Here is a 24,982-nt window from a genome sequence, read left to right as displayed (position 1 = left end):
ACATGACACTGATGTGGCACTGATGACAGATGGCACTAATACGTGGCACTGATGACAGATGGCACTAATACGTGGCACTGATGACATGGGACACTGATGTGGCACTGGTGACAGATGGCACTGATACGTGGCACTGGTGACACGTGACACTGATTACAGATGGCACGTGACACTGACAGGTGGCACTGGGGACAGTGGCACTGGGGACAGATGGCACTGATAGGTGGCACTGGGGACAGATGGCACTGACAGGTGGCACTGGGGACAGATGGCACTGATAGGTGGCACTGGGGACAGATGGCACTAACAGGTGGCACTGGGGACAGATGGCACTGATAGGTGGCACTGGGGACAGTTGGCACTGATAGGTGGCACTGGGGACAGATGGCACTGACAGGTGGCACTGGGGACAGATGGCACTGATAGGTGGCACTGGGGACAGGTGTCACTGGGGACAGGTGGGCATGTGTGTTTGTGTGTGTGGCACTGTGTTAGCGTTCAAACACTCATGCTGTAGCTGCAGGTCGCTCTCCCTCCTCACACGTGGTCTCTGTGTGAGGAGGGAGAGCCGGTGTTCTGCTAAGAAAGTTCCCCCCCCCGGTGGATAATTACCCCCCTGTGCTGCACAGGCGCAGTGCTTGCGCAGTACAAACCACAACGGAGCTGCCGAAAACAGCCGAAGATGAACAGCTGTGAGTCAGCTGTACACGGCGCCTGCGCAATGACGACGGCATTGTGCCAGATGCTCCCGATGCTCGTGCAACTCTGCAAGGGGGGTGTATTACTGTTATCTCGTGTAAGGGGCGGATGGCTACAGAAGAGGGTGAATTTTAAATTGATGGGCAGAGCTGATAAGTTGGGATCAACATTGCAAAACCCGCCCTTCATTTGTTTAAACATGCCCCGCAAAGACATGTAGTTTATTGTTAAAACCAACCCTAAGTTATCAGCTCTGCCCATCAATTTAAAATTCGGCCTCTTCTGTAGCCATCCGCCCCTTACACAATATAACGGTAATACACCTGCTCCTTACAGAGTTGCACGAGCATCGGGAGCGCGCAACGTCTGGCACAATGTCGTGGTCATTGCGCAGGCCCGTCTACAGCTAACTCACAGCTGTTCATCTTCAGCTATTTTCGGCAGCTCTGTTGTGGTTCGTACTGCGCAAGCGCTGCGCCTGCGCAGTACAGGGGGGCATTATCTGCCGGGGGGACTTTTTTCAGCAGGACAACGGCAATGAGAGATGATTTTGTATGTTGGCTAGTAAGAGAGACTGGGAGCTCATTGAGTGAAGACCCACAGTGAGTGAGTGTGGGGTAAAGAGAACTGTTTGTGTTGCAGATAGTTTAATACCTTTACCGTTAGTAACAGCTACAGGATTGTTGCCATAGGAGACAGCGGTCCTACCTATACAGAAGTGGCGTCCGGCTGGAGGCCTTCACCTGTATAGCGGTCTATCTATAGAAGTCTTGGAGTCTGCCAATTAACATTGCATCTACCTAAGGGTGTCCTGGCCCTAACCCTCTCTCCCACAGTTCTGAGACAATAAATCTCTTTGCATTCAAAAAGTGTCTGGCGCCCACCGTTTCATCTTGCACCCACCATGCCTTGTAACCCACTCTACATTGAAGGCTGTCAGCTGTCCCTAACTCTGGAGGTCATTATTAGGCCTCAGGGGCTCCGGGACTTTGCTACACTATGCTTCAGTTTGTGAATGAACAGGAAGCCACTCAGCACAGAGCCCTTCCCATTCATTCACTGTCCAGTGCAGCTGAGGCTCCAGAGAAAAGCATGTGTGTTTGAGCTTTAAGGTGCACACCCTAATGCAATAGGCTGCGTACACCTATGGCTGGCCCAGTGGGGTCACTACCTCCCTCACCAGGAGCACATGTGGGGTGTGGTCCAGGTAAGGTTATCTTTCCAGCTCACAGGCCTCAGACCCAGTGGCGTCGCTAGGGGGTGGCTTTTGGGGCTAAAGCCCCGAATCTGGGGCCCATAGTCCAGAGTCTCTGCAGGGGTTCTCTGGGGACCCTGATGTATTTGGGGGGCTCTCTGGGGATATATACACACACACATATATTATATACCTATGTATGCCCGCCCAAGAGTATGACTTTCTTTACTACGCTGCTATGGGCTCTAGCCCCAGATCTTTTGTAGACCTAGCAACTCCTCTGCTTAGACCATTAGCCCTCCAGCAGCCCTGATCCTAGAGGGTCCAATAGTCACAGATAAAACCTAGTACACACCAGTGGCGGCCCGTCCATACGGGGCGCCGCCCCCCTAATCCATGCGCCCGGACCCTAATCTACATGCGTCGGACGCATGGATTCCAATGGGTTTTTATTTATTTTTTATTTTTTTTAGAAGCTCATGATTAGAGCTCTAATTGGCTTAAAAAAATGGTGGGAGGTGCCTGTGACCCGACCGACCGGGAGTGGGGGTGACGGTGGGTGGATTGCCGCCCCTCCAAAAAATATACCACCAAACGCCACTGTTACACACGATGAGATTATTGGACAACTGATCGTCCTTTTGGCATGCTAGTCTCCATAACAAATGCGGTATGGTTACTAATAGCCCGTACACACGATCCGAATATCGTACGAAAACGGTCGTCCGAGGAAGGATCGTACGATATTCGGATCATGTGTACACTACTTTTGACAGCCAATCACAACCGGTCATCCGATATTATTCGATCGGACAAGCACGAAAATTTTCCTCGTACGGTTCAAGATTGTACGATTTTCGTTTAGTCAGTAAAGTTGTCGTCCGAAAATACAATACAAATACATTACAACACATGACATCACTTCTGATTTTTTTGTCTGTCGTACGAGAATTTTTGTGACTTTATTAGCTATTCAATTTCTACTTGCAACTATTTAAGCGAGAACGGTCGTACGATATTCGAAATGTGTGTACGAGGCATGAAGTATGAAAATTCTCATACGACAGGAAAAAACATCGGAAGTGCTGTAATGTATTTGAATTGTATTTTCAGAGGAAAACTGTACTGATTAAACAAAAATCGTACAAACTGGTATCGTACGAGAATATTTTCCGTGTTTGTCCCATCGGATAATTTTGTACGACAGCTAACGATCAGATTATCGTACGATCACGTTTGAAAGCGGAATTTTTCTTCCCGTTTTCTCATCGTCTGTACGACGCTTTATTTACAGCACACATCAAGCTGCCACTTGCCTTCATCACATTGCACAAAGCATCGCCTGCAACGCTTCAGTATTCCGCTGGGAGCGCTGTAGCGACACGAACAGACGTGCCGTTCAGCTCCAACGTCTCCTAACGTTCACCAATCACCGCGCGATTCTGCTCTGTTTACCGTCTCTCGTCATGATGTCAGAGGACGCTCCTCCCACGCTCCCTGACTGACTAGAAGGCTAAGGGGCGGGGCCTAGGTTGCTGGTATCTGGTGGTGTGACACGTACGGCGGAAGCGGAGGGACGAACGGACGAGAGAAAGAGAGCGAGGGTTGCGTTGAGAAAGAAGCAGGTGAGTGGCGGGTCACATATGGGGGGCTTTGTACACGGTATTATACGGGTGAGCGGCCCTTACTACGACATATTAGACGAGAGTAGGCCGCTCCGGAGAGCCGCAGTACAGCCGTGCCATGTGTTACCCGCCCAGCCGGCTGTGCTCGGTGTGGCGCAGTGTTGTGCTGGCGGTATATGGCGCTCTACCTGTGTATGTTCTCACTGAAAACACCTATATCTGTATATTTATTATGGTTAGTATATACAGTGATGACATAGGTGCAGGTGACGTATCCACACAATCATATAACCCACATTCCTTTCTGCTCTTTATAAATATGTGGCTTTTCATTAGAATTACTGCTGGAAGGGCCTTGTTCAGGTACTTCCGGTGACAACGGTTTTACCGATTGTGCTCATTGTTGTCACCCCGTGTCATGTACCTCTGGTAGAGATCACCAGCGGCTGTGCTGACACACATGCTACAGGTATGTTCTGCTGAGGTCCACAGTAGGGAAGCCGTCACCTGTACTAGGCCAAATATACGGCCTATTTATTCCCTGCATTTATAAAGTGTCTGAGGGGAGGGAAACTCCCCAGAATGTCCCAGTACAAGTGACCACTTCTTGGTGGGTTTGAAGAAATCTCTACTCTGGATGACCTCAGATCATACCTGTACCATCACACAGTACTACAGCCGCTTGCAGCCTCCACTAGAGGTACACGAGACAGAGTGACAACGCACAAGCGCAACTGGTAAAACCGTTGTCACAGGAAGTGCCTGAAAAGGGATCTTCCCAGCAGGATCAGCTGGTATTCTACCGAACTGTGATGTGCGGTGATGAGGTGCCTGTATGTAGACGAGAAGAGGCTGGAGGAGAGCACCAGTGATGAGATGCAAACAATGATGGTAAAAACTGTATTTAAAGCAGGCCGTCAGTCATTTTTTTCATCTTTCCATCTATTACATCTTCTGCCCTTGTTGTTTTTTAACTTTGGATAGTAAAACTTTTTACTTTTTTTTTCTGCCATAAAACCTTATACAACCCCACTTCCTGTTTCTTGTCTGGTCATTAGCCTAGGCTTATGACATCAGGCACAGCTCTCTTTTAGCCCTGGTTCACATTGATGGGGGATTTAAATCGTGCAAGTTTAGTGGAACTCGCACAATTTCATTCCCACATGTCAGTGCAACGATTTCAGAGACATTGATGCGGCTTCCTGCACAGATGTCTGTTGAAATTGCACCTGAAACTGCCAAAAGTAGTACAGAAACTACTTTTGGGAATCGGTGCCGCAAAGTCGGCATAGTACCGATTCAGATGGTTCCGTTGCGGGAAATTGCATCAATGTGAACCGGGGCTTAGGCCCCTTTTCACACAACCGCGACTTCAAAGTCGCACAATTTTTTCCGCAATTTTACGGCTGCAATTTTGACGTGATTTCAGGGAATGCTTGTGTAATGCGCATCAAAGTCAGACCAAAGTAGTACAGGGACTACTTTGAAGTCGCACAGATATGAGTGGTACTCATTGGAAATCATAGGGTACGACTTGTCATGCGACTTTGCAGTCCCAAGTCGCACAAGTGTGAAAGGGGCCTAACTCGTGAGAGTTTGCCGGATAGGGAGGGGGGATGAGTCATAAGAGGGCCTTTGAGAGCTGCAGAGCTGAAGGTGTGTCTGTGTAAATCCAGGAAGTGAACAGGCAGCAGCTTCAGCTGCCCACAGATAAAATGGTTGCAGCCAGACTCAGTGGAGGGAGATTTCTGCAGCATATTTGGCAAGTACAGCACAGTATATATAAGATATGCAAAGTGGTTGGAGGGAAGCTTCAGAATGGGTAAAGATGTTTTTATTACAAATTATGTGAGCAGATCGCAGTTCCTCTTTAAAGTGTTACTAAACTCAAAAAATAATTTCTAATTAAAAACCAAACATGTTATACTTGCCTGCTCTGTGCAGTGGTATTGCACAGAGTGGCCCCAATCTTCCTCTTCTGGGGTCCCCGGCGGCGATCTCGGCTCTTCCTCCTCTTTTTCTGCATTACTACTATGGAGAGAGGTATTCCCCGAGCTGTGTGTCTACGGAGCCGCACTCCATAAACTTACACAGCGGGACTTAGGCCCGCCCCCCAATTCCTCTGACAGCAGAAAGAGCCAATGGTTACTTTGATGCAAGTTTGATCCTTAGAATGTAAAGTTGGATCAGAGTTGCACCAGAAGTCACACTGGAAATAGTGAATCGCGCTAATGTGTATAGAGTCTTATGGGAACAATGGCAATTGTTTATGATGTGCAATGCTATAGCATGCTAAATACCATTTAGTGTAGGGTTTATTTCTACTTAAATTATACTGAACATTTAGTGTGAGCTGGGTGTAAATTGCGTTTTTGTTTTTTTTTTCCCTTATGTGGTCAGTACTTTATGCTGTATGTTAATAAACATCACCCATTTTCACCCCCCAGGTGGAAAGCTTGTGTAGTAAAAGTGCCAGTTTGTCTTCTGCTTATTTCCCCTGGGAATATTTTCAGTCCTATATTGGTTGTGTTGGCATGACATGTTTTTGAATTGTGACAATTTCTATTGATTTCTTTGAATAGATGGGAGTTTCTTTTTTCGTTTGTATTAATCCCCCAGCTGCCTTGACGCCCACTGGTTGTCAACTAACCACATGCCATGATGGCTCTGGGCTGGTAGATCTTGGATCTTTTGGAAAAACTTCAGGTTGGCCATCTGTTTGTTTAGAGCAGGGGTCTCCAAACTTTCTAAACAAAGGGCCAGTTTATTGTCCTTCAGACTTCTGGCGGGCCAGACTGTGGCCAGCGTGAGTGGAACTTTTCCTGGGATCAGTTGGAGTAAACATTGCCACATTTGGTATGGGGGGGGGGGGGGGGGGGGGGGTAGTGACCCATCCATGGCATCATAAGGTGGGAATAGTGCCCCATTTTTGGTATCAGTGGGAGAAATAGTGTCAGATGGCAAAATAGTGCCCCAAGGGTCGGCTAAAGGCAAGAAAAGGGCCACAGTTTAGAGACCACTGATCTAGAAAAGCCTTGCTCAGCCAGGGTTCTGTAGAACATACGCCTCTTCCATAAGTTGTCCTGGGTTTCTTGAGCTATTTCTGCTGCTCAGATAAGTAACCACTGACAGCAAGTATATTTTAGCTATCTGTAAAGCCTCATACACACTGGACGTTATAAAAACGGCAGTAGCTTTGCAGTGAGTTTTTAAGTGTGTTTGCAATAGCGTTTTAGCGATTTTAGTTTTTTTTTTTTTTTTTTTTGCGTTTATCGTCGGTTTTTGACGTTAGATCGTTTTTACAGCTGAAAAACTCCTCTCAGAATCCACTTGTTTTAGGGTTTTTTTTTGTAATTTTTTTTTACAGCCAAAAAACACCCCAGTCTGACCACCAGGCCCAGCTGACTCTCCCGATCACCAATTTAAAAAAAATATTTATATATATATATATAATATTATGCATGCATGCTACGTATGCCACCTTCCTGACTGTTTGCCTGACTGTGAGATATATAGTAATTATTAGCAGGATTCCTTACTTTCACTGGAAAGTTATTTTAGGGTTTTTTTTTTTTTTCTCCATGTTAAAAAGGTTGAGAGAGGCTGATCTAGACCGAAAACAAGTGGCAACGATGCAACCCTGTGAAACTTCCACCTAGTCAGGGTTATACAACATGATGACAGCTTTTGCAACACTATGACACTCCTGACAGCATGTCCTGCTAGTAGATCAACTTGTTTTGTTACTGTAAGCCAGACTATGATGGTCTCTATGGGATAGTGGCTGTGTTGTTTAATGAGCAGCCTAAAGAGATAAGTATCAGAAGATGTAAACATACGTTGGTATGCCAGGACTTAACAGGCTGATTCCTGAAAAAACATAGAGAAGGCTTTATCCACCAGGGTTCCTTCAGAGATTGTTAGGGGTTCCTTGAGTAATGCCTGATCTTAACACCTACAATGACCACCAACACAAGAGGACAATTTTCCACTGACAATGTAAGGGGTTGTGTCTACATTGATCACCAGTGTAAAGGAGCTTTATTTCCCCACTGGCCACTGATGTAAGGGGTAATTTTTTCCACTGGCCACCAATGTAAAGTGACACTACAATTTTTTTACAGCCTGTGATTATGGCTGTTATACATTTTTCATGTTTAACGTTAAGATATAAAGCAAGTGAGTGTTGTAAAATAATTGGCTCTGGGCGTCAGATACTAGGCATGCCATATTTTTATATTAAAATTTTCAACAGCATACTGATCATGCTCATTTACAATGAAATCGAGATATAATGCCTCTTAGCAGGAGTTCTTTAAGACCTCCAAACTATTTTAAGGCAGCGGTGGGCAAATTTAAAGAGTTCCACCCATAAATGGAACTTCCGCTGATCGGATTCTCCAATCCCCCCCCCCCCCCCCCCCCCCCGTTGTCACATTTGGTACCTTTCAGGAGGGAGCAGATACCTGTCAAATCCAGGTATTTGCTCCCACTTCCAGCGAAAGAGCGCCGCACATTGTGCGGAATTACGATATGTCCAGCCCCTCCTCCTTCGCCCGCCAAAAGACAGCAGGGACCATTCAGAACATAAGTCTTCACTACCTGGTTCCCTTACCAGGAATGGCGGCAGCACCACACGTGAGTTGATTGGCTTTGGGTGCCAACATTGCGGGCTCTCTGGACATATAAGTGTCCATATATCAAATCAGCAGCTACAGTATGTGTAGTTGCTGACTTTCGGTTTATTTTTTTCCCAGGCGGAACTCCGCTTTTTTTTTTTTTTTTTTTTTATTTAGGAGCCAACACCATTGACCATTAGAGCGAACCTCAAAACTTAGGCACCAGCTGTAATGTTTAATGGCACTGGCTACCTGGCTCTTGGGATCCAGCTCTGTTTTAAGGGTTCATACAGGTTTAAAAGCTGCAGTGGCTCCCCTATGCTTCTCCGTCTCTCATTACTCCCCTTTACCTTTCTGGGTTCCCTGTCCGGCACTCTGTTCTTTCCCCCTGCTTTAATCAACTGTCTCCCCCCCCCCCCCCCCCCCTTTTTTTTTTTTTCTCCATTTATTATTTTTTTTTCTTTTTGTTTTGGTTATCCCATTTTTGATGGACACGTCCGCTCCCTTTGATTACCTAGCCCGTGAGTCTTAGGGCTCATGCATTTTGCATTGGTCCCTGACCTGGGTCGGTGGATCATGGTTCGTTAATAGTCTGTACTTATTGACACATCTTTTTCTGTGTTTTATTGCAAATTCTGCATTGTCTAATGTTCATATCCCCTGCGTAGGAATTTGTATATCTTTTTATTCTTTATATGCCAATAAAAATCATGCATCCTAAATCAGGTTTTACTCACCTGAGCCCGTCCGTTCCCACGGCGGAGACGTGCTCTACCTTTCTGCTCGTTGTCTCAGCTCTTGATTGGATAGATTGATAGCAGCGCAGCCATTGGCTCCTGCTGCTGTCAATCAAATACTGTGACGCGGGTGGCGGGGTCGAGTCCGGCATTCTGTGTCTATGAATGCAAATGCTGGACTTGGGAGCACACCTGCAAGGTTACTCCCAGGGAGAGCGCTTCTTCTAGGGGGTTTCCTGATGCAGGGGGGGGAGTCACGAGCGCCGTTGGGGGAACCCCAGAAGACGACGATTGGGGCCTGTGCAAAACGAACTGCACAGTGGAGGTAAGTATATGTTTGTTCGTAGCCTCCCTGGCGGTATGATTATGTCAGATTTTCGCGTCTCAAAGCGGTACTATTATTTTGCATAGAAATTTGGCGTTTTATATTGTAGACCTGTAATTCTTTGCAATAACACACTTAAATCTGTCCAAATAAGAGTCTATTAGACATCCCGGATTTGATGAAGTTTGAAACACACAAAATCATAAATTATAATATAATGAATAAATATAAATAATATAATAATTATTTTCCCCACGATTCACTATCGCTCAATTCTGCAAGTGTTCTAATTTACTATCGCTGTTTTCTAGCTGGTCTAAAACCACTTTTGACGTAAAGTGACACTTTTTGGTAGCACTGGGGACAAAAGGGATGTGAAATAATTTCATACAGTAATGTAATCTGTAAGATTACAGTGTACTGTATGTGTTATGATATTTTCACTTTTTAAATTTGCCGCTGGGCTCCGCCCCCGTATGACGCTCGCAGGGAACGGAGTCTGGCACACAGGACATCGGGGCAGAGGACAGAGCCCGCAGACACAGTGGGGAGGACATCGCAGGATCCTGGGGACAAGGTGAGTATACCGCACCAGGATCCTGCAATGCAATCCCGAGTGTGGCTCGAGGTTACTGCTAATGGTGCTTAAATTTAACCCCGAGCCACATTCGGGAAAACCGCCAGGGAGGTTAAAAAAAAAAACAAAAAGCTGTACTGAGCTTTTTCAAGCTGCAGTGTGTAAGAGGCCTCAAGCTCAACTCTAGGAATATATGCACATAAAAGACTAGCTGTGGGTCAGCTTGTTTCAGTCTTCTACATCCTGTGATGGTCTGGCTGCTGGGGATGGTGCAATGCACTGTAGTAGCATTGGCGACATACAGTAAGTTGTGTCATCTTCCAAAGTGGTAAAAGTGATTTCCTTCTGCCAGAAACAAGGACATCTGCACTCTTGTCCTTGCCCCTTATATTTTTGTCAATAAATACTAAGCAGACTCTGGCCGAGGTGGAGATCATAAGGTACTCATCAGGGGTGGACACATGACTGAATTTGGGGGGCTTTTAAGGTGTGCAGAAGGAGAATTTTTAATAAGACCATGGTATGGATCAAACCTTGTGATGCCCTCTATAAACTCCTATTGGCAGTTTGTATTCTGTATTTAACAGCAGGTCCCTTTTTTTAACCATTCACTATAACGATGCAATACTCAAATCTGGCTCTTTACAATTGTCCCCTTTCTGCCATCTGTCCACATGCGTTCTAAGAAGAAGCAATAAGGATGGTGAGTTTCCGTGCAAGTAACAAGATAAATGTCTAGTTTCAATGTTTTACAAATGATGTGGATTTCTGAGAAATGAAAGTGAAACAGCTGACTCTTTTTCTTTCCATAAAAGAAAAAACACAGAGAGGGCTAGCCTCTCTTCACTCAGGTGTGTAACTGGAGTTTGCACATTATCAAGGTTGGTGCTGTTGTGGTAGTTTCTTCTTAGGCCGACAATTCCAGACTTGCATGGGGGCAGAGTATGCTGCACTCTGCTTGTGGATTGTAGGACTGTAGTAGTCCAGAGCTCCTTGAGGTGTAAAAAGTAATGAGTGTAGTTCGATCACTTAAGGAGTTTTCCCAGGAAAGTTCCAGCATTATGTATCAGCAGTGATCCGCAGAATATAAACTGGATCGATGCCCACTACAGGGGAGTACATGTAGATATTTGTGTGGACACTGTGTCCCTCTACCCCTTAGGTTATCTTCACAATGATAACAACTGGTGAAGTAAATGGGGATGAGTGTTCAGTGTGGGAGGTTGATATTGAGTTGCTGTTGCATTGGGTGTGCGTGTGGAAGATTAACGCATGATTACATACTCACAGACACCTTAATCCGCCTTTTCCAAGTTGTTTCTGCGTTCCATCCAGGCCATCAGCTCAGCGGGATCTTCAAAAAAGGAAGCACGACCGTCGTGTTCCACTCGGAGACGCGCTGGAAACAGCATGGCATATTTCATGTTGAGGTTTCTAAGCTTGCGTTTGGCTTCCATGAAATTTTGTCTGCGTCGCTGCACCTCCGCCGAAAAGTCAGGGAACACCGCTACTTTTACGTTGCCTAGGGGGATGTTACCCCTTTCCCTTGCAAGTCGCAGGGCAGCGTCTCTATCTCTGTAGTTGAGCATTTTGGCTATGAAAGTACGTGGTGGGGCTCCTTGTGGTGGTGGTCTGGCGGGCATGCGATGAGCTCTTTCAACTGCCAGCATGGGGGAGAAGGCCTCTCTACCATAAGTCTTGATGAGCAATTGCTCCAGGAAAAGTGTGGGGTCCTTGCCTTCAGCCCCCTCCGGCAGTCCAATGAGGCGGAGGTTACATCTCCTACTTCTGTTCTCAAGGTCTTCTTGCTTGGAGAATAGTTGTTGGATTTGCTGCTTCATGTGGTGCACCTCCGTTCTCATTGGGGGAATGGTGTCCTCCATGTCACTGATGCGGGTTTCAGTTTCTTTAACTCGGTCTCGGAGTTTGTGGAAGTCTTGTCTGATCAAGGATATGTCTACCTTGACTTCTTCTATCTGTGAGGCAAGTGATGTTCTGCAGAGGGTTATTGCTTCCAGCAGTTTTTCTGTGTCTCCCGCTGTGCGCTCCTCGCCATGTGCAGCGTCGCCGCCATTTTCCGCCTGGTCCTCCCTTTCCTGTCGGCGGAATTGATCCAACTTGGATGTGGCGGTTTTCTGAGCTTTCGATGGCGACATGATGTCCAGATGATGAGGTATCTGGGGAGATGGGTACAGGAGCTAATCTTGCTGCGTCAATGTGTGAGGTGTCACCCCTCCTCTCTCAGAGATATTGGCAGACTGGGGCAATGCCCTGTAAGATACAGGGGGCCGAGTAGGTACTGTTTAGAGGGGAATAACAAGATTTCAGACTGTGTTTGCAGTACAGGCAGAGGAGGAAGGTGTGCTAAAATGGCCGCCGGTCACAGCACATAGGCCTAGGCCGCAATCTGGGCCGGTTATGGACGTCAGTCTCCCTGGGCCTCTGGTGGTTAAATAGGCCAGTGATCAAGGGGATGAGTGCAGGCCAGCTCTCCCAGGGGGTTATCCAACAGCTAGGTACCTGTATAATGAAGCAGGCTTCAGGCAGGGCCGCAGATAAGGAGGACCAAGATGGCCGCGACCTCCGGTGGTAGGCCGAAGCCGCGGTCTAAATTTATTATGCCGCCGATCGGGAGATCGCCGCTCCGTTCGGGTCGTCACGCGTTCCTCCTCCACAGGGACCGGATGGTTCTGTTCTAGGTGTCCCAAGGACACGATCCAGCCGGATTTTTAGTGCAGAAAGTCCAGGATTAATTAATAACAGGAGTAATGGACGGAGCTCTGTGTCCACACGTCCTCCATGCTGTGTCAGGCCACGCCCACAGCTGACTCTTTTAACATAGGATATTATTAGTATATGGTAAGCACAGTGTAAGTTTCAGCTAAGGCTTGCTTATGTATGGGGTGATACTTGAAAGTTATATTAATGTAAACAATTTTAAAGATATTTTACATGCTTATAAAACCAATTACAATGAGGCTCCTCCTTTCTGCTGTAAAGTTTTGGTTTCCTAGCTCATTTATAATACAGACACTTTTTGTAGGATGGCCTTCCTGATTAACAGGCTGAGATTTGAGCTGTGGGTGGCACCTTTGGCTCCCATCAGCCCAGCATCCTTTGTTTTGAAAATCATAGGAGCTGGGTGAAAAATTGTCAGATGCAGCCACTGTTCAGCTATTCTGACAGCCTTTGGTAATGGCTTTCAGAATACAGGCATACCCCACTTTTAAGTACACAATGGGACCAGAGCATGTATGTAAAACGAAAATGTACTTAAAGTGAAGCAATATCTCTTTTCACTTCTGGGGATCAGGGGCTGTAGTGGGGGATCAGGGCCTATAGTGGAGGGCCGTGGGCTGTAGTGGGGGGGGGGGGGGGGGGTGTGTCAGGAAGTAAAGTTTTATAGTACTGTACAGTAATCCACTTCCGTTTAGGCGGCAACTCTGGACTGGCTGGCGGGAACTTTGCCTCTTCACTTGCGGCCTCTTCACTGGCAAGAACTCTGGGCGGCAGCTCCGCCTCTTTCAGGCCATACTACAGCTGCACGACGTGGGATGTCTGTACTTGCGAGGTACTTTATGAAGACACGCGTAGGTATGCCCGTACTCGTGAGTGTACTTAAAGCGGGGTATGCCTGTCCAATAGTCAGAGTAGTGACAAACTATGATTTTATGTTGAAGCAGACAAATTAATTTGCAATGCAGCAACCAGTGAGTTTGACAGGTTGAACAGGGATCATATGCTGCCATTGACTGCGAAGAAATATGCTCAGATGAGTTAGGTTTTCTGTAATGTTTAGGTGCATTGGCTGTCTGACTTCTGGGCTGTTTCTACTGCTGTGCATTGCCAGGCTGTAGACAGGCTTGTAATAATGATCCACAGCTGTGCAGTGTAAGGTCTTTGACTTTGGTTAATAAATTTTTTTTTTTTTTTTTTTTTTACAAACTGGTAAGTTGAACTTTTGAAACTATATCTGCTGACAGGTTTGTGTGCTGTTTTTCTATGGTGTTTATCATATACCTCTTGCATATATAGTATATTTAATATATACGCGTGACTATTGGTTGCGATAATTACAATATTCAATCAGTGTGCATGAGGGGGTTTCAGCAGTGTCATCTGATAATCTCCATTCTCTAGTTCACTGCCTTGAAACATTCCGAACAAGCGCAGCCTCATGTTCATTTTATTAGCTTTAGCTCCGGTTCATACTATTGCGATGCGGGAACCAGTGCGATTCCAGTGCCGGTTTCCGCATCACATCTCCCTTGCAGGCAGTTCACACTGTCCTCTGCAAACCCCTGCAGGTGTCAATACACCCATGTGATCTGATTCCAGTGGGGGGGGGGGGGGGGGGGAAAGCTGTGAAATGTATTTTGTTGTGGGTTGCAGTTATCAAAGTAGTAACAGTGATGTTTGATCTAGTACAAATTAAGTCATTTTATTGGTGGGGGGTGGGGAGGGGTTCTCAAACACTGCTGTTTGGCCATACTTTTTATTTAAAAGAATTTCAAAGCTTTTTTTTTTTTTTTTTTATTTCTCTTCTGTACAACACGATTGCACTTACTTTTGCACTCCCGTGATCCAGAATCAGCTGACAGCGGGCTAAAGTTCACTGTCAGTTGATATGATAGAGCAGCTCCAGACTCTGGAAGGATCCCTACCCCTCCCCAGGGGGAGGAAAGTCAGAGCAGAGAGCAATGACTGAAAGTCACCACTCTCTGCTCAGAGCGGACCGAGAACTGCTGAACAATCAGCGGTCAGCCTGGTCAAGTTCTTGGGCTTAGAGCTGGCAGGGGACAACTGCAGTATACAGGTGTGTGTGGTGTGGTTTTTTTATTTATTTAAACCCACACTTCTTTAATATGAAATGGGTCTGACATGATTTACTAATAGATAATTATCTGTTAGTGGGAAAATGTGCCACCAGGATGAGAAGTTCAGAGTAATAATTGGCTTTTTCTGTGTTGGTCAATATTCTATTGTGTGGAATCCCAGGTTTTTTTTTTTTTTTTAAACCTTTTATCCAATACATGAGATGGCAGTTGTCTTAAATCTGACCCCATGAGCTATGACTATTGCCACAGACCTTTTAATCAATTGACTTCACTCTTAAATACTTGAAAGCTGAAATAATTTTTTTTTTTTTTTTTTTTTTATTTTGTTGCTATGCAGCACCAAGGGCATAACTTACCGTCTCCTATGTCTGGATGCTGAATATTGCAGAAATCTTTTCTGCATCTCACCAGGTCCTCCCCACAGTACTGATCTTTCACTGCTGCTGGGAAAAACCTCAGCCAGGTGAAAAAGTTTTCCCAATCTTCCGGCCACCTACTCCATTCATAGAACTCATACTGTTCTTTCACAGAATGCAAAGCAAGTGAGTGGATGATTGGCAGATGAATGACTAGATCCACCTCCTCCAACCACAGACTACTTTGCACTCTGGGAAAGAATACTGTGAGTTCTATGAATGGACTTTGTGAGCAGTGCAGCTTTATCATAGCGGCTGATGTAGGTTTCTACAAAATGCAGCAGCTAGCCTGACATGAGACATACTCCTTTAGAGGTAATTTATACCCCTGGTGCTGCATAGCACAAAAAAAAAGCAGTGATGAACCCCAAAGCAAACCTTTATTAAATTGCAGTTTACCAATTCTTAGATGTGGTAGTTACATTAGTTTTTTTTTTTTTGTTTTTTTTTTTTCTTTGCTTGCTTTTTTCACGTGGTGATTCTGCCAGTAAGTCTGTTCTTTTTCAACAGAACATGATGTCCTACAGATATAGCAGTTAGAGGGTTAAAACAAGCAATTTAACACTGACAGGGGTGCTTACAATGATCAGCTCTTAATTTATGTACCATCTTTTTAAAACCTTTATTCCAAACAGAATAAAACTGTTGCTCTGACTGCTTAAAAAGTGTGAGCTGGAATTTGATTTCAATTTTAGTGTATGTAAATTGGGTGGTGCATATAACACCCCCCTCCCCCAAGAATGACAATTCTGCTGCCCAAATGTTTGTTGCTTCTTCTTTGAGTATAGATGCCCTAATACAGATGTGTTACTGCCCAGGTCACCAAGTGAAAAAGGGGGGGGGGGGGGGGAATAAACGAATGCAGACACCACATCTAATGATTGTTAAAACTGTAATATAGCACAGTTTTGGTTCTGATACCGCTGTAACTAAACTTCAGCTTTAAAATGACCTTTCTGTGAAACTTTAACGTGATTTTAAACAATGCCTTCAATTTTCCAAAAATAATCCAAAAAAAAAATTCTATGCATTAAGATAAAAAGCCTTCTGTGTACAGCAGGCCCCCTAATACTTATCTCAGCCCATCTCTATCCAGCGATGTCCACGAGTGCCTTGGCCTTCCGAGACTCTCCTGATTGGCTGAGAGACAGCAACGGCGCTATTGGCTCCCGCTGTTGTCAATCAGGAGAGAGGGGGAACGGGGCCGAACCACAGCTCCGTGTATCCAGTCAGACACGGAGCTGCAGCTCGGTTCGGGTGCCCCCATAACGAGCTTCTTTTCGTAACGAGCACTATTTTTAGCCCAAAAGTGCCTGAAAAATGCCTCAGTGTGAAAGGGTTTTAAGAGGGTGGCTACAATAATTCTAGATATTAATAATGTAAAGTGCTGCACTGCTATCAATGCTAATATAATGTGTGATGTCTTCATGTGCTAATAATATCATTCAAAAGCTATAAGCTTGATCTCAATTATAAAAATGCTCAGTGATAATAAAATATGATGCACAGTGATTAATAGTGATTTCAGTTTATAATATCTATTTAAGTCCAACAAAATCTCTGATTGTTCCGCGTGTTTGAATCCCTGTGTTTGATACCTTTCACCAGCGATTAAAATCAAAAAGTACAGCAAAGCGCCATGTTCATCTTATAGTCTCCCAGAACTTTCGCCCCAAATATGTATCAATAGTACATGTATTAATCAATATGTCACGTGTTTCCCCTTCTTAAAGCGGAGTTCCACACAAAAATGGAACTTCCGCTTTTCGGAACCCTCCCCCCCTCCGGTGTCACATTTGGCACCTTTCAGGGGGGAGGGGGGTGCAGATACCTGTCTAAGACAGGTATTTGCACCTACTTCCGGCATAGACTCCCATGGGAGTCTATGCTTCTTCCTGTCCTGACCGCGCTGTCTGCTGGGAACACACAGCTCCCAGCAGAGAGCGGGGACCACTAGGGACGCGCAGCGCGACTCGCGCATGCGCTGTAGGGAACCGGGAAGTGAAGCCGCAACGCTTCACTTCCTGATTCCCTCACCTAGGATGGCGGCGGCAGCTGCCAAGAACCGAGCGGGTTCTCAGCGTCCCCTGCCGACATCGCTGGACCCTGGGACAGGTAAGTGGCAATTAATTAAAAGTCAGCAGCTGCAGTATTTGTAGCTGCTGGCTTTTAATATTTTTTTTTTTTTTTTTTTTTTTGGCGGTGTGGGTGAACCCCCGCTTTAAGCTGGTACCACTCTCTCCTCCCATCCTCTCCAGATAACTCCTTATTATGCAGGATGTTTGTGTGGTTCCTTAAATCTCACCCACAAAATGTATCCGACTATTCTGCATAGCTCTTAACAGGGGAAGTGAAAATACAGAGCTCCCATAGTGTAGTAGATTAAAAACCAGCATCCATTTATTCAATTGCATATACACTCACATTTGATATACTAAAACCACACTGTGTGTTTACCCAAAATAAACTCCTGGGTGTCCTATTACATCCCTTTCAGTGCGCGCCAGCCTCTCCTCTCGCCCTACACGTTATGTCACACTCACGTGACTTCCTCGGTGGGTCACATTTGTGCATAAGCACAGGGAGTGTGTCCTTTTTTTTTTTTTTTTTTTTTCTATTTTTATCTAAAACTATTTTTTACACTGTTTCTTTAAAAAAAAAAAAAAATCTTTGTATTAACTTTATTGGTATCACAAGGGATGAACAATATCCCTTGTGACAGCATGGACCGTGACAGGTCCTCTTTATGGAGCAATCTGGGGTCTCACCTCTGGCCTCCAATGCAGCCAATCAGACACACATTGGTCTGATCAGCTGCTTTCCTGGCCACTAACGGCCAGGTAAACAGAGTGACAAATCTGGAATTGATGAATTTCTCGTTTCTGGGGTCAGAGAGGAAGGGAACAACGTCCGTTCCTCTCTCGGTGCTGTGCAGCCATCACCATTGGTCGGAGCGCTCCTGGGCTCCACAATCGGATGGCAGAGCCTGGAAAAAGTGGCGGCGGGAGGTACCACATTCCGCCACCCGCAGAAGTGATCAGCCTGTTCAGCCACTCCTATCCCTTCTGCATTAGAGGGAACCACTGGCTGCAAATTTCAAAATCGGGATGATGCCTATAGCTGCAGGTATCATTCCGGTATAACCACTGCAAACCGGACGTCATATAATGGCCTACGGTCGGCAAGTGGTTAAATGATTGGTTAATTTGTGCATAGCCTGACCACGTTTCACTTTAAATATTTATTGTACTAAATATTACACCACTCCTGACTGTGCACCAAGATAGATGCACACAGCTTGTTACATGGTTGTTAAGAGTCCGTGTTTTTTCAGTACTGCTATGATAGGGGTTTCTTACTACACCATCACTTTTACTATTGTATATCATCTTAACATCTTGCTTTTGATACAGTTTGCACTACAAGTATTTTACAAGAGATTTATGTTTGGACACCTTCCTGTGGAGTTTGTTATACATGCTTTTCAGGAAAGTGAAGATCCTTGTTTTATTGTAAAAAAAAAAAAAAAAAAAAAAATATATATATATATATATATATATATATATATATATATATATATATATATATATATATATATATATATATACACACACTAGTAATGGCGGCGATCAGTGACTTATAGTGGGACTGCAATATTGCATCGGACACGAACAAACTTTTGACACTAATACAGTGATCAGTGCTAAAAATATGCACTGTCACTGTACTAATGACACTGGCTGGGAAGGGATTAACATATAGCGCGATCAAAGGGTTAACTGTGTGTCTACCGGTATTTTGTGGTACTATGTGTGCTGCTTTTACTCAGGGAAGTGAGGGATTCTATTCCCCGATTTGCAGAAACACAAAATCCATCCCTTCCCTCCTGTCAGTATGAAGTTCTGCCTTGTTTACATAGGCATGTCTCCTTTCTGTGTGTCTGCCTGATGATTGGCAGGTGCTGGCGGACATCCAGTGCCCAACACCCGCAGATCGGCTTCTGTGAGTAATTAAAACTCGCGCCCCCCCCCCCCAGACAAAAGTACAGAATTACGTATATAGTGGTGATTCTGCACAGGAGGCCTGTAGCAGTAAATGTGCTGTGGGGTGTTAAGTGGGTAAATAACAAGCATGTCAAACTTAGCTCCTCCTGTGTAAAAGTTTTGTACAGAGCAGCCCTAATCTGCCTCTTCTCGAATCCCCAGCTGCCGCTCTGGGCCCCTCCCCCTCTGCCGAGTTCCCCCATAGCAAGCTGCTCGCTATGAGGACACTGCATGCTCGATCCCGAGCCCCACACTCTGTGTCCATAAGAATGCGTGGCTCAGCCCCGCCCCCCCACTCCCAACTCACTTGCTGTGATTGACAGCAGTGGGAGCCAATGGTTGCTGCTACTGAAACTCAACCATTAGGACCACTTTAAACCTTGCCATATAGTTACAACATTGACCTTGTGGTCTTGTGATTGGGGCAAAATAGGAAAACTCAAATTATATCAATTGAATCCTGGTCAATTTTTATTTTATATGTGCTTTCATGTATGGCACGTATGTATGTGACCTTGTGATTTTACACAATAGGCTTCTAATGACCCTTTTTTTGGATTACAATTGGCTTTGTTATAGAATTCAGCCATGTGCATCACAATTGGCTTTGTGAGTTTAATCTGCTCAACTGACATTGAGATAATCTTTAAAATGGCTTATCAAGCTTTTTCTACTTTTATAAAAACTCAAGCTTGTTGCATTAAATTATTGTCAGATTGACCTCATCCCTTGTATCTAATGCATGTCTATATTTCTTTGCTAGAATTATTTATTTATTTTTTATTTTTTTTAAGTATCAATTTATCATTCCCCAGCTATATGTGTGCAGTCATTTTTGTTGCCAAGGGAAATCATTAGCAGTATTAATGACTGTCACAGGGCGGGACTCTGCATACGTAGAACACAGTATGCATTCTCTGTGGAAAAGTCCAGAGCCTGTGATTTCCTGCAAGAGCCTGCAATAATTGCACCATCTAGATCAACAGGTCCTAGGGGGTTACTCCATTTCTGTAAGTCACTGTATAGCTTTTAGTGTTGTTATTTCAGAGAAGCAACATCAAGAGGCAGGTTTGTACTTTACTTCTCTCAGCTTATTGTATTGAAGCAGCTTAGACTGATGTATAGTTTCCATTGTAGACTTAAAGGCTAAAGCCACTCCAAGTTGATTTCAGTTTTGCTATGTTATCCAGTAGATTAAATGACTAACTATGGACTTATTGGGGACTTCAGCAGTGAAATCATTACGTTGGAACGACCGTTACAAAAGTGAACACTGTGGGGTTGATTTACTAAAACTGGTGCAAAAGTGCAAAATCTGGTGCAGTTCTACATAGAAACCAATCGGCTTCCCTTTTTTTAATTCATTTTTTTTTTTTTTTTTTTTTTGTCAAAGCCCAAGCTGAAGTTAGAAGCTGATTGGCTACCAAGCACAGCTGCACCAGATTTTCCTCCAATTTCATAAATCAACCCATGTCTTATTATTGCATTAGCGAGAGCCACTTAATACAGCTGCAAAGTAGTTCATAGAGCTAGAAACTCCAGTGCAGAGCTCTTGCTGTCCCTAAAGTTTACAAGAAGGTGTGTACTTCTTTCTTTATTTCAAAACTGGAGGCATTGTGGCACTAATCCTGAGCATCCGGCATGTTTTCAAATACAAGCAGTGTCTTAGCTAAAAGAATGCATGGCAATGGTCTAGTAATCATGTCTTTCTTTGGCAGGTGTTCTTGTAGAAAGCTCATACACACAGCTCCACCATGGATTTTCTTGACCGAAATATTGACTTCAAGGCTCTTCTCAAGTTCTCAAATATGTAAGTGATATTTGTTATGAATTTTATGTGAATGTTTGTAGTGTTTTTTTTTTTTTTTTTTTTTTTATTGGGCTTCCTAATGGTAAGATATTTTAAAAGCCTATTGCGAAACCCCTTGCTTGTTACTTTTCATAGTATATAACAAAGCCTATCCGTGGTCCTTATGAAATGGAAATTGTTTAAGTATATTTTCTACAAGACAGAGGGGGAGATTTACTAAAACTGGAGAGTGCAAAATCTGATGCAGCTGTGCATTGAAAGAAACTAATTTGCGTCCAATTTTTTATTGTTAAATCTTAATTGAACAAGCTGAAGTTAGAAGCTGATTGGCTACTATGCACAGCTGCTCTGGTTTTTGCACTCCACTATTAGTAAATCTACCCCAGAGCTCTTTTCTGAATATTATATTGCATGAAGTGATACAGTTTTTATATAAACAATCAAATCAAAATACTATTTTGACAGGCAAAGTATTGCCAAATAAGTAACGTAGTCTTTGTTGGGATCTTGTGACATATCATTTGCTTCTACGTTTGTATTCTATGTGAATGTTTACCAAGAATACTTTCTCTAAGCTGAATGTATCTGCGGCTTTATGTTGTCTATGCAAATATTCTGACAAACGCACCATGGCAACAAGCAGTATTTGAATATGACAAAACTGCCTTCATTCGCAAACCTGCAAAAAGAAAAAAGTCTGGAATTTGCTGCACTTCTCTGGATTTTTATTTTAGCCATATAACAATAATTCAAGGCATGACCGGAACAATAGAGAATGTATTTCGAGCAAAAAAAAAAAAAACCAGCACTTGGACCCCTTTCACAGTGAGGGGTTTTCTCAGGTGCTAAAGGGCTAAAAATAGCACCTGTGAGCCCGAGTTCACACTATAACGGGCTGCGGACCGCACAGGAGCGCTGTGCGTCCCTGTTCCCCGTTTCAGGGACGAATCAGGGCCAATTCTATGCCTGAATTCGGCCCTGAAACGGAGCCAAAGACGCACATCGTTTTTGTGCAGTGCGCTCCGCAGCCGCCTCGGAGATATGTGAACCGGCTCCATAGGGAGCCGGTCACATTCTCCTACTATGCGAATTAGATGTGGGGAAACGCACATCTAATTCGCATAGGTGTGAACCCGGGCTAAAGCGCCTGAAAAACGCCTCCCCTTCCACCCCAAATGTGAAAGCCGGAGTGCTTTCACACTGGGGCACTGCGCTGGCAGGCCGTTAAAAAAAAAAAAAAAAAAAAAAGTCCTGCAAGCAGCATCTTGGGGGCGGTGGAGGAGCGGTGTATACATCGCTCCTCCACCACCCCTGCCTATTGAAATTAATGGGCACCACTGCCAAAGCACTTCGGCAGCGGCGCTTTGCGGGCACTATTAACCCCTTCATCGGCCGCTAGCAGGGGTTAAAAGTGCCGACGCCCCAGTGGGAAAGTGCCCTTAATCGAACCTTGTCCAGAGGACTGCTGCAAATTCCAGACTTTCTCTTTTTGCATGTTGTCACAGACGGGCCTCGTGATAGACTCGCAGTGTGCAGTAGTTCATCTGGAGCGAAATTTATTTTCTTTCTGCTATCCCGCATTCGCAAACCTGTTTTCAAGAATTGCTAGACTAGACCGGTACATTTGATGTCATGTCATGCAACACATGACAAGTTGCAGCCCATTATTTTCAGTGGCACCTGTTCAAATTGGTGTGACTTAGAAAAGGTGACAGCACTACTTTGATGTGACTTTGATACAATGTAAAGTCGCACTGGAAATTGTGTGACTTTGGACTCATGCAGGTGTGAATGGAGTCTAAAATGTGTGTATTTATTTTTTTAATCAATGAAGTCCTTTTTGGTAATTTAATGCAATTTTTACCAACTACTAACGCTTGCAGGCACTGGATCATTGAGATTGTTTAGACCATCTAGAAATGAGAATTCCAAAGGCATTTATGGATCTAGAATTGTAAAGCCTAATTTCATATCCCTAGTAAAGGCATATTTAGAAGCTTTACTCTTTGGTAATATGCATTAGAGGTTTAACATTTTAGGTTTTCTAAAGTGTCTTAATTTCCTCTTTAGAATAAGCTTTTCATTTGTAATGCTTCCACCTAATACTGCATTGTGTTTTGTTCCTGGGATAAGTACATAGCACAGAATGTCTGGGGACCAGCATTGTTGCAAATACATATAAAGATGAGGGGGTAAGGAGAGGTCTGTGCTCTCTGTAATCCATCAGACATGAAGTAGGCAGGGTTGACAACATGCTTAGAAATTCAGAGCGGAGTTGTCATGGCAAAAAAGAAGGTAGGAGCATACTATATTTCTGACACCTTTAGCAGTTCTCTTTCTGAACTTTGCAGCGTGTTTAACCAGGTCCCCTCTGGAGCAATTTTTTTCTATTTTTCACACACTTGTTAAAACCTTCATAGAGAATTACTTAAAACCCTGAATATTTTATATTTTTTAAAGCCGAGGCCCTGTAGAATAAAAAGATGATAGCTGATTTATTTTTTTTTATGTTGCCAATATTTGCACATCTGTCTATTAATTTATAGTTTAACCATTTACTGACTAGCGACGTACCAGTACGTCGTTGGACTTCGAGTGGTTATACTGGGATGATGCCTGCACCTGTTGCACTCGTAAATGATTTTCATTACTGTTTTTGCGTACCTACCACTGCTGATTACTCGGTAACAGTAGATTTTAAGTACTGGATTTGATGTTTTTTGCACAGTACATGGGTATATGTTCATTTTAGCATTATATTCAAACTCTACTTTACAAAAAAATGTGCTTGAACTTCAGCTCTAACATTTCCTGTTAATAATAAACACTACTTAAACACCTCAGTACTGCGCTTTAGTTGAAAGATGGCTATATCGCGGCTCTCTTGTTCGGGGATGGCGTCCATGGACGTCCTCTCAGAACATGCTCCCTGCTCACAGATCAAGGTAAAGGGACAATCACAGTGGCCCTTTACCATGTGACCAGCTGTGTCCTATCACAGCTGATCACATGTAAACAAACTTGTCAGTTATCGGCATTCCTTTTCTCGCATGCTGTCACTGTGTGAGGAAAGGAGAGCCGATGACCAGCAAGCCTGATGGCACATTTAAGCTGTTAATCAGTGCCCGAATTATCAGTGCAGCGCCGTCAGTGCCGCCTCATCACATAAGTGAAGAAGAAAAACTACTTATTTACAAAAGTGAAAAACAATATAAAACAAGTACAGTGTGTATCAAAACATAATGTCCATGAAAAGTTCAGTCTAATCCACCAGCAAGAAGTCTCCTCAAGAGAAATAATTCCCTGTTCAAATACATCTTTCTGTGATATATGTGAAATAAAGCATACAGATAAGTGTAGATATCCACCATGTGAAGCAAATGACCATTCCTGTGACTCCGCCACCATCTATGCACTCACCAGGGGTACATGATAGTCATACCCATCATAATTCTCCCAAAATAGTTTGGTATCGCAGGTCTCCACACACTCCATTACAATCTGTCACAGTACTGCTTAAAACACTGCAATAAACAAGCTCACCACACAGAGCCAAAGGAGCCGTATGTAGTGTAGTATTTATTACATTCATGAATGATTTTTATATAAAAAAGCTACAGCATACATATTGTTGATAAAACAAGCAATTGGACAAAGCTTCCTAAAGTGGCAGCTGAACCAGAAAGGGCGGCGTGATGTCGGCATTTAGGCCCCACCCAGCGCGTTTTGTGCGCAAGCACGTTCTTAGAGGGTCTGCCTTCTATCAATGACCGTGCAATTCTCATTCACTTAAAGCTGAAAATTGGCCTGGGCAGAAAAAGGGTGAAAGTGCCAAGTATTTGAAGTGGTTAATTTATAAGCCACGACTTCATTGAGGTTGGCAGGCAGTGAATGATCTGTTTGTCACAATGACAGGACGATCTATGACTTACGGTTTTTGTTTTTTTGTTTTTTTAAAACTCAACACAGATGTTGTTCGCCACTGCAAGAACAGTGGAAGGATCGTTCCCTTTTCTGTCAGGGATAAATCAGATATAAAAATTTTTATAGCATCTTTGTTAGGGTTGTCCCGATACCACTTTTTTAGGACCGAGTACA

At 44.2% G+C, this 24,982-nt stretch overlaps 1 protein-coding gene across 1 annotated transcript in view; it reads left to right on the top strand.

Annotated features, from left to right (window-relative positions):
- Window positions 1-3,363: 3,363 nt before the first annotated feature.
- Window positions 3,364-24,982, top strand: part of TMBIM6 (transmembrane BAX inhibitor motif containing 6) — a 37,349-nt gene continuing 15,730 nt past the window's right edge. The window contains exons 1-2 of the mRNA XM_073614091.1: window positions 3,364-3,519; window positions 20,793-20,884. Coding sequence (XP_073470192.1) covers window positions 20,829-20,884 — 56 coding nt within the window. The 5' untranslated portion in view covers window positions 3,364-3,519; window positions 20,793-20,828. The remainder of the gene's footprint in view (window positions 3,520-20,792; window positions 20,885-24,982) is intronic.

This window comes from Aquarana catesbeiana, linkage group LG02 (genome assembly GCF_042186555.1).
Source record: "Aquarana catesbeiana isolate 2022-GZ linkage group LG02, ASM4218655v1, whole genome shotgun sequence".
In the NCBI taxonomy this organism is placed as follows: domain Eukaryota; kingdom Metazoa; phylum Chordata; class Amphibia; order Anura; family Ranidae; genus Aquarana; species Aquarana catesbeiana.
The sequence above is the reverse complement of the archived record's forward strand: the minus strand, read 5'-3'. Positions and strand labels throughout refer to the sequence as shown.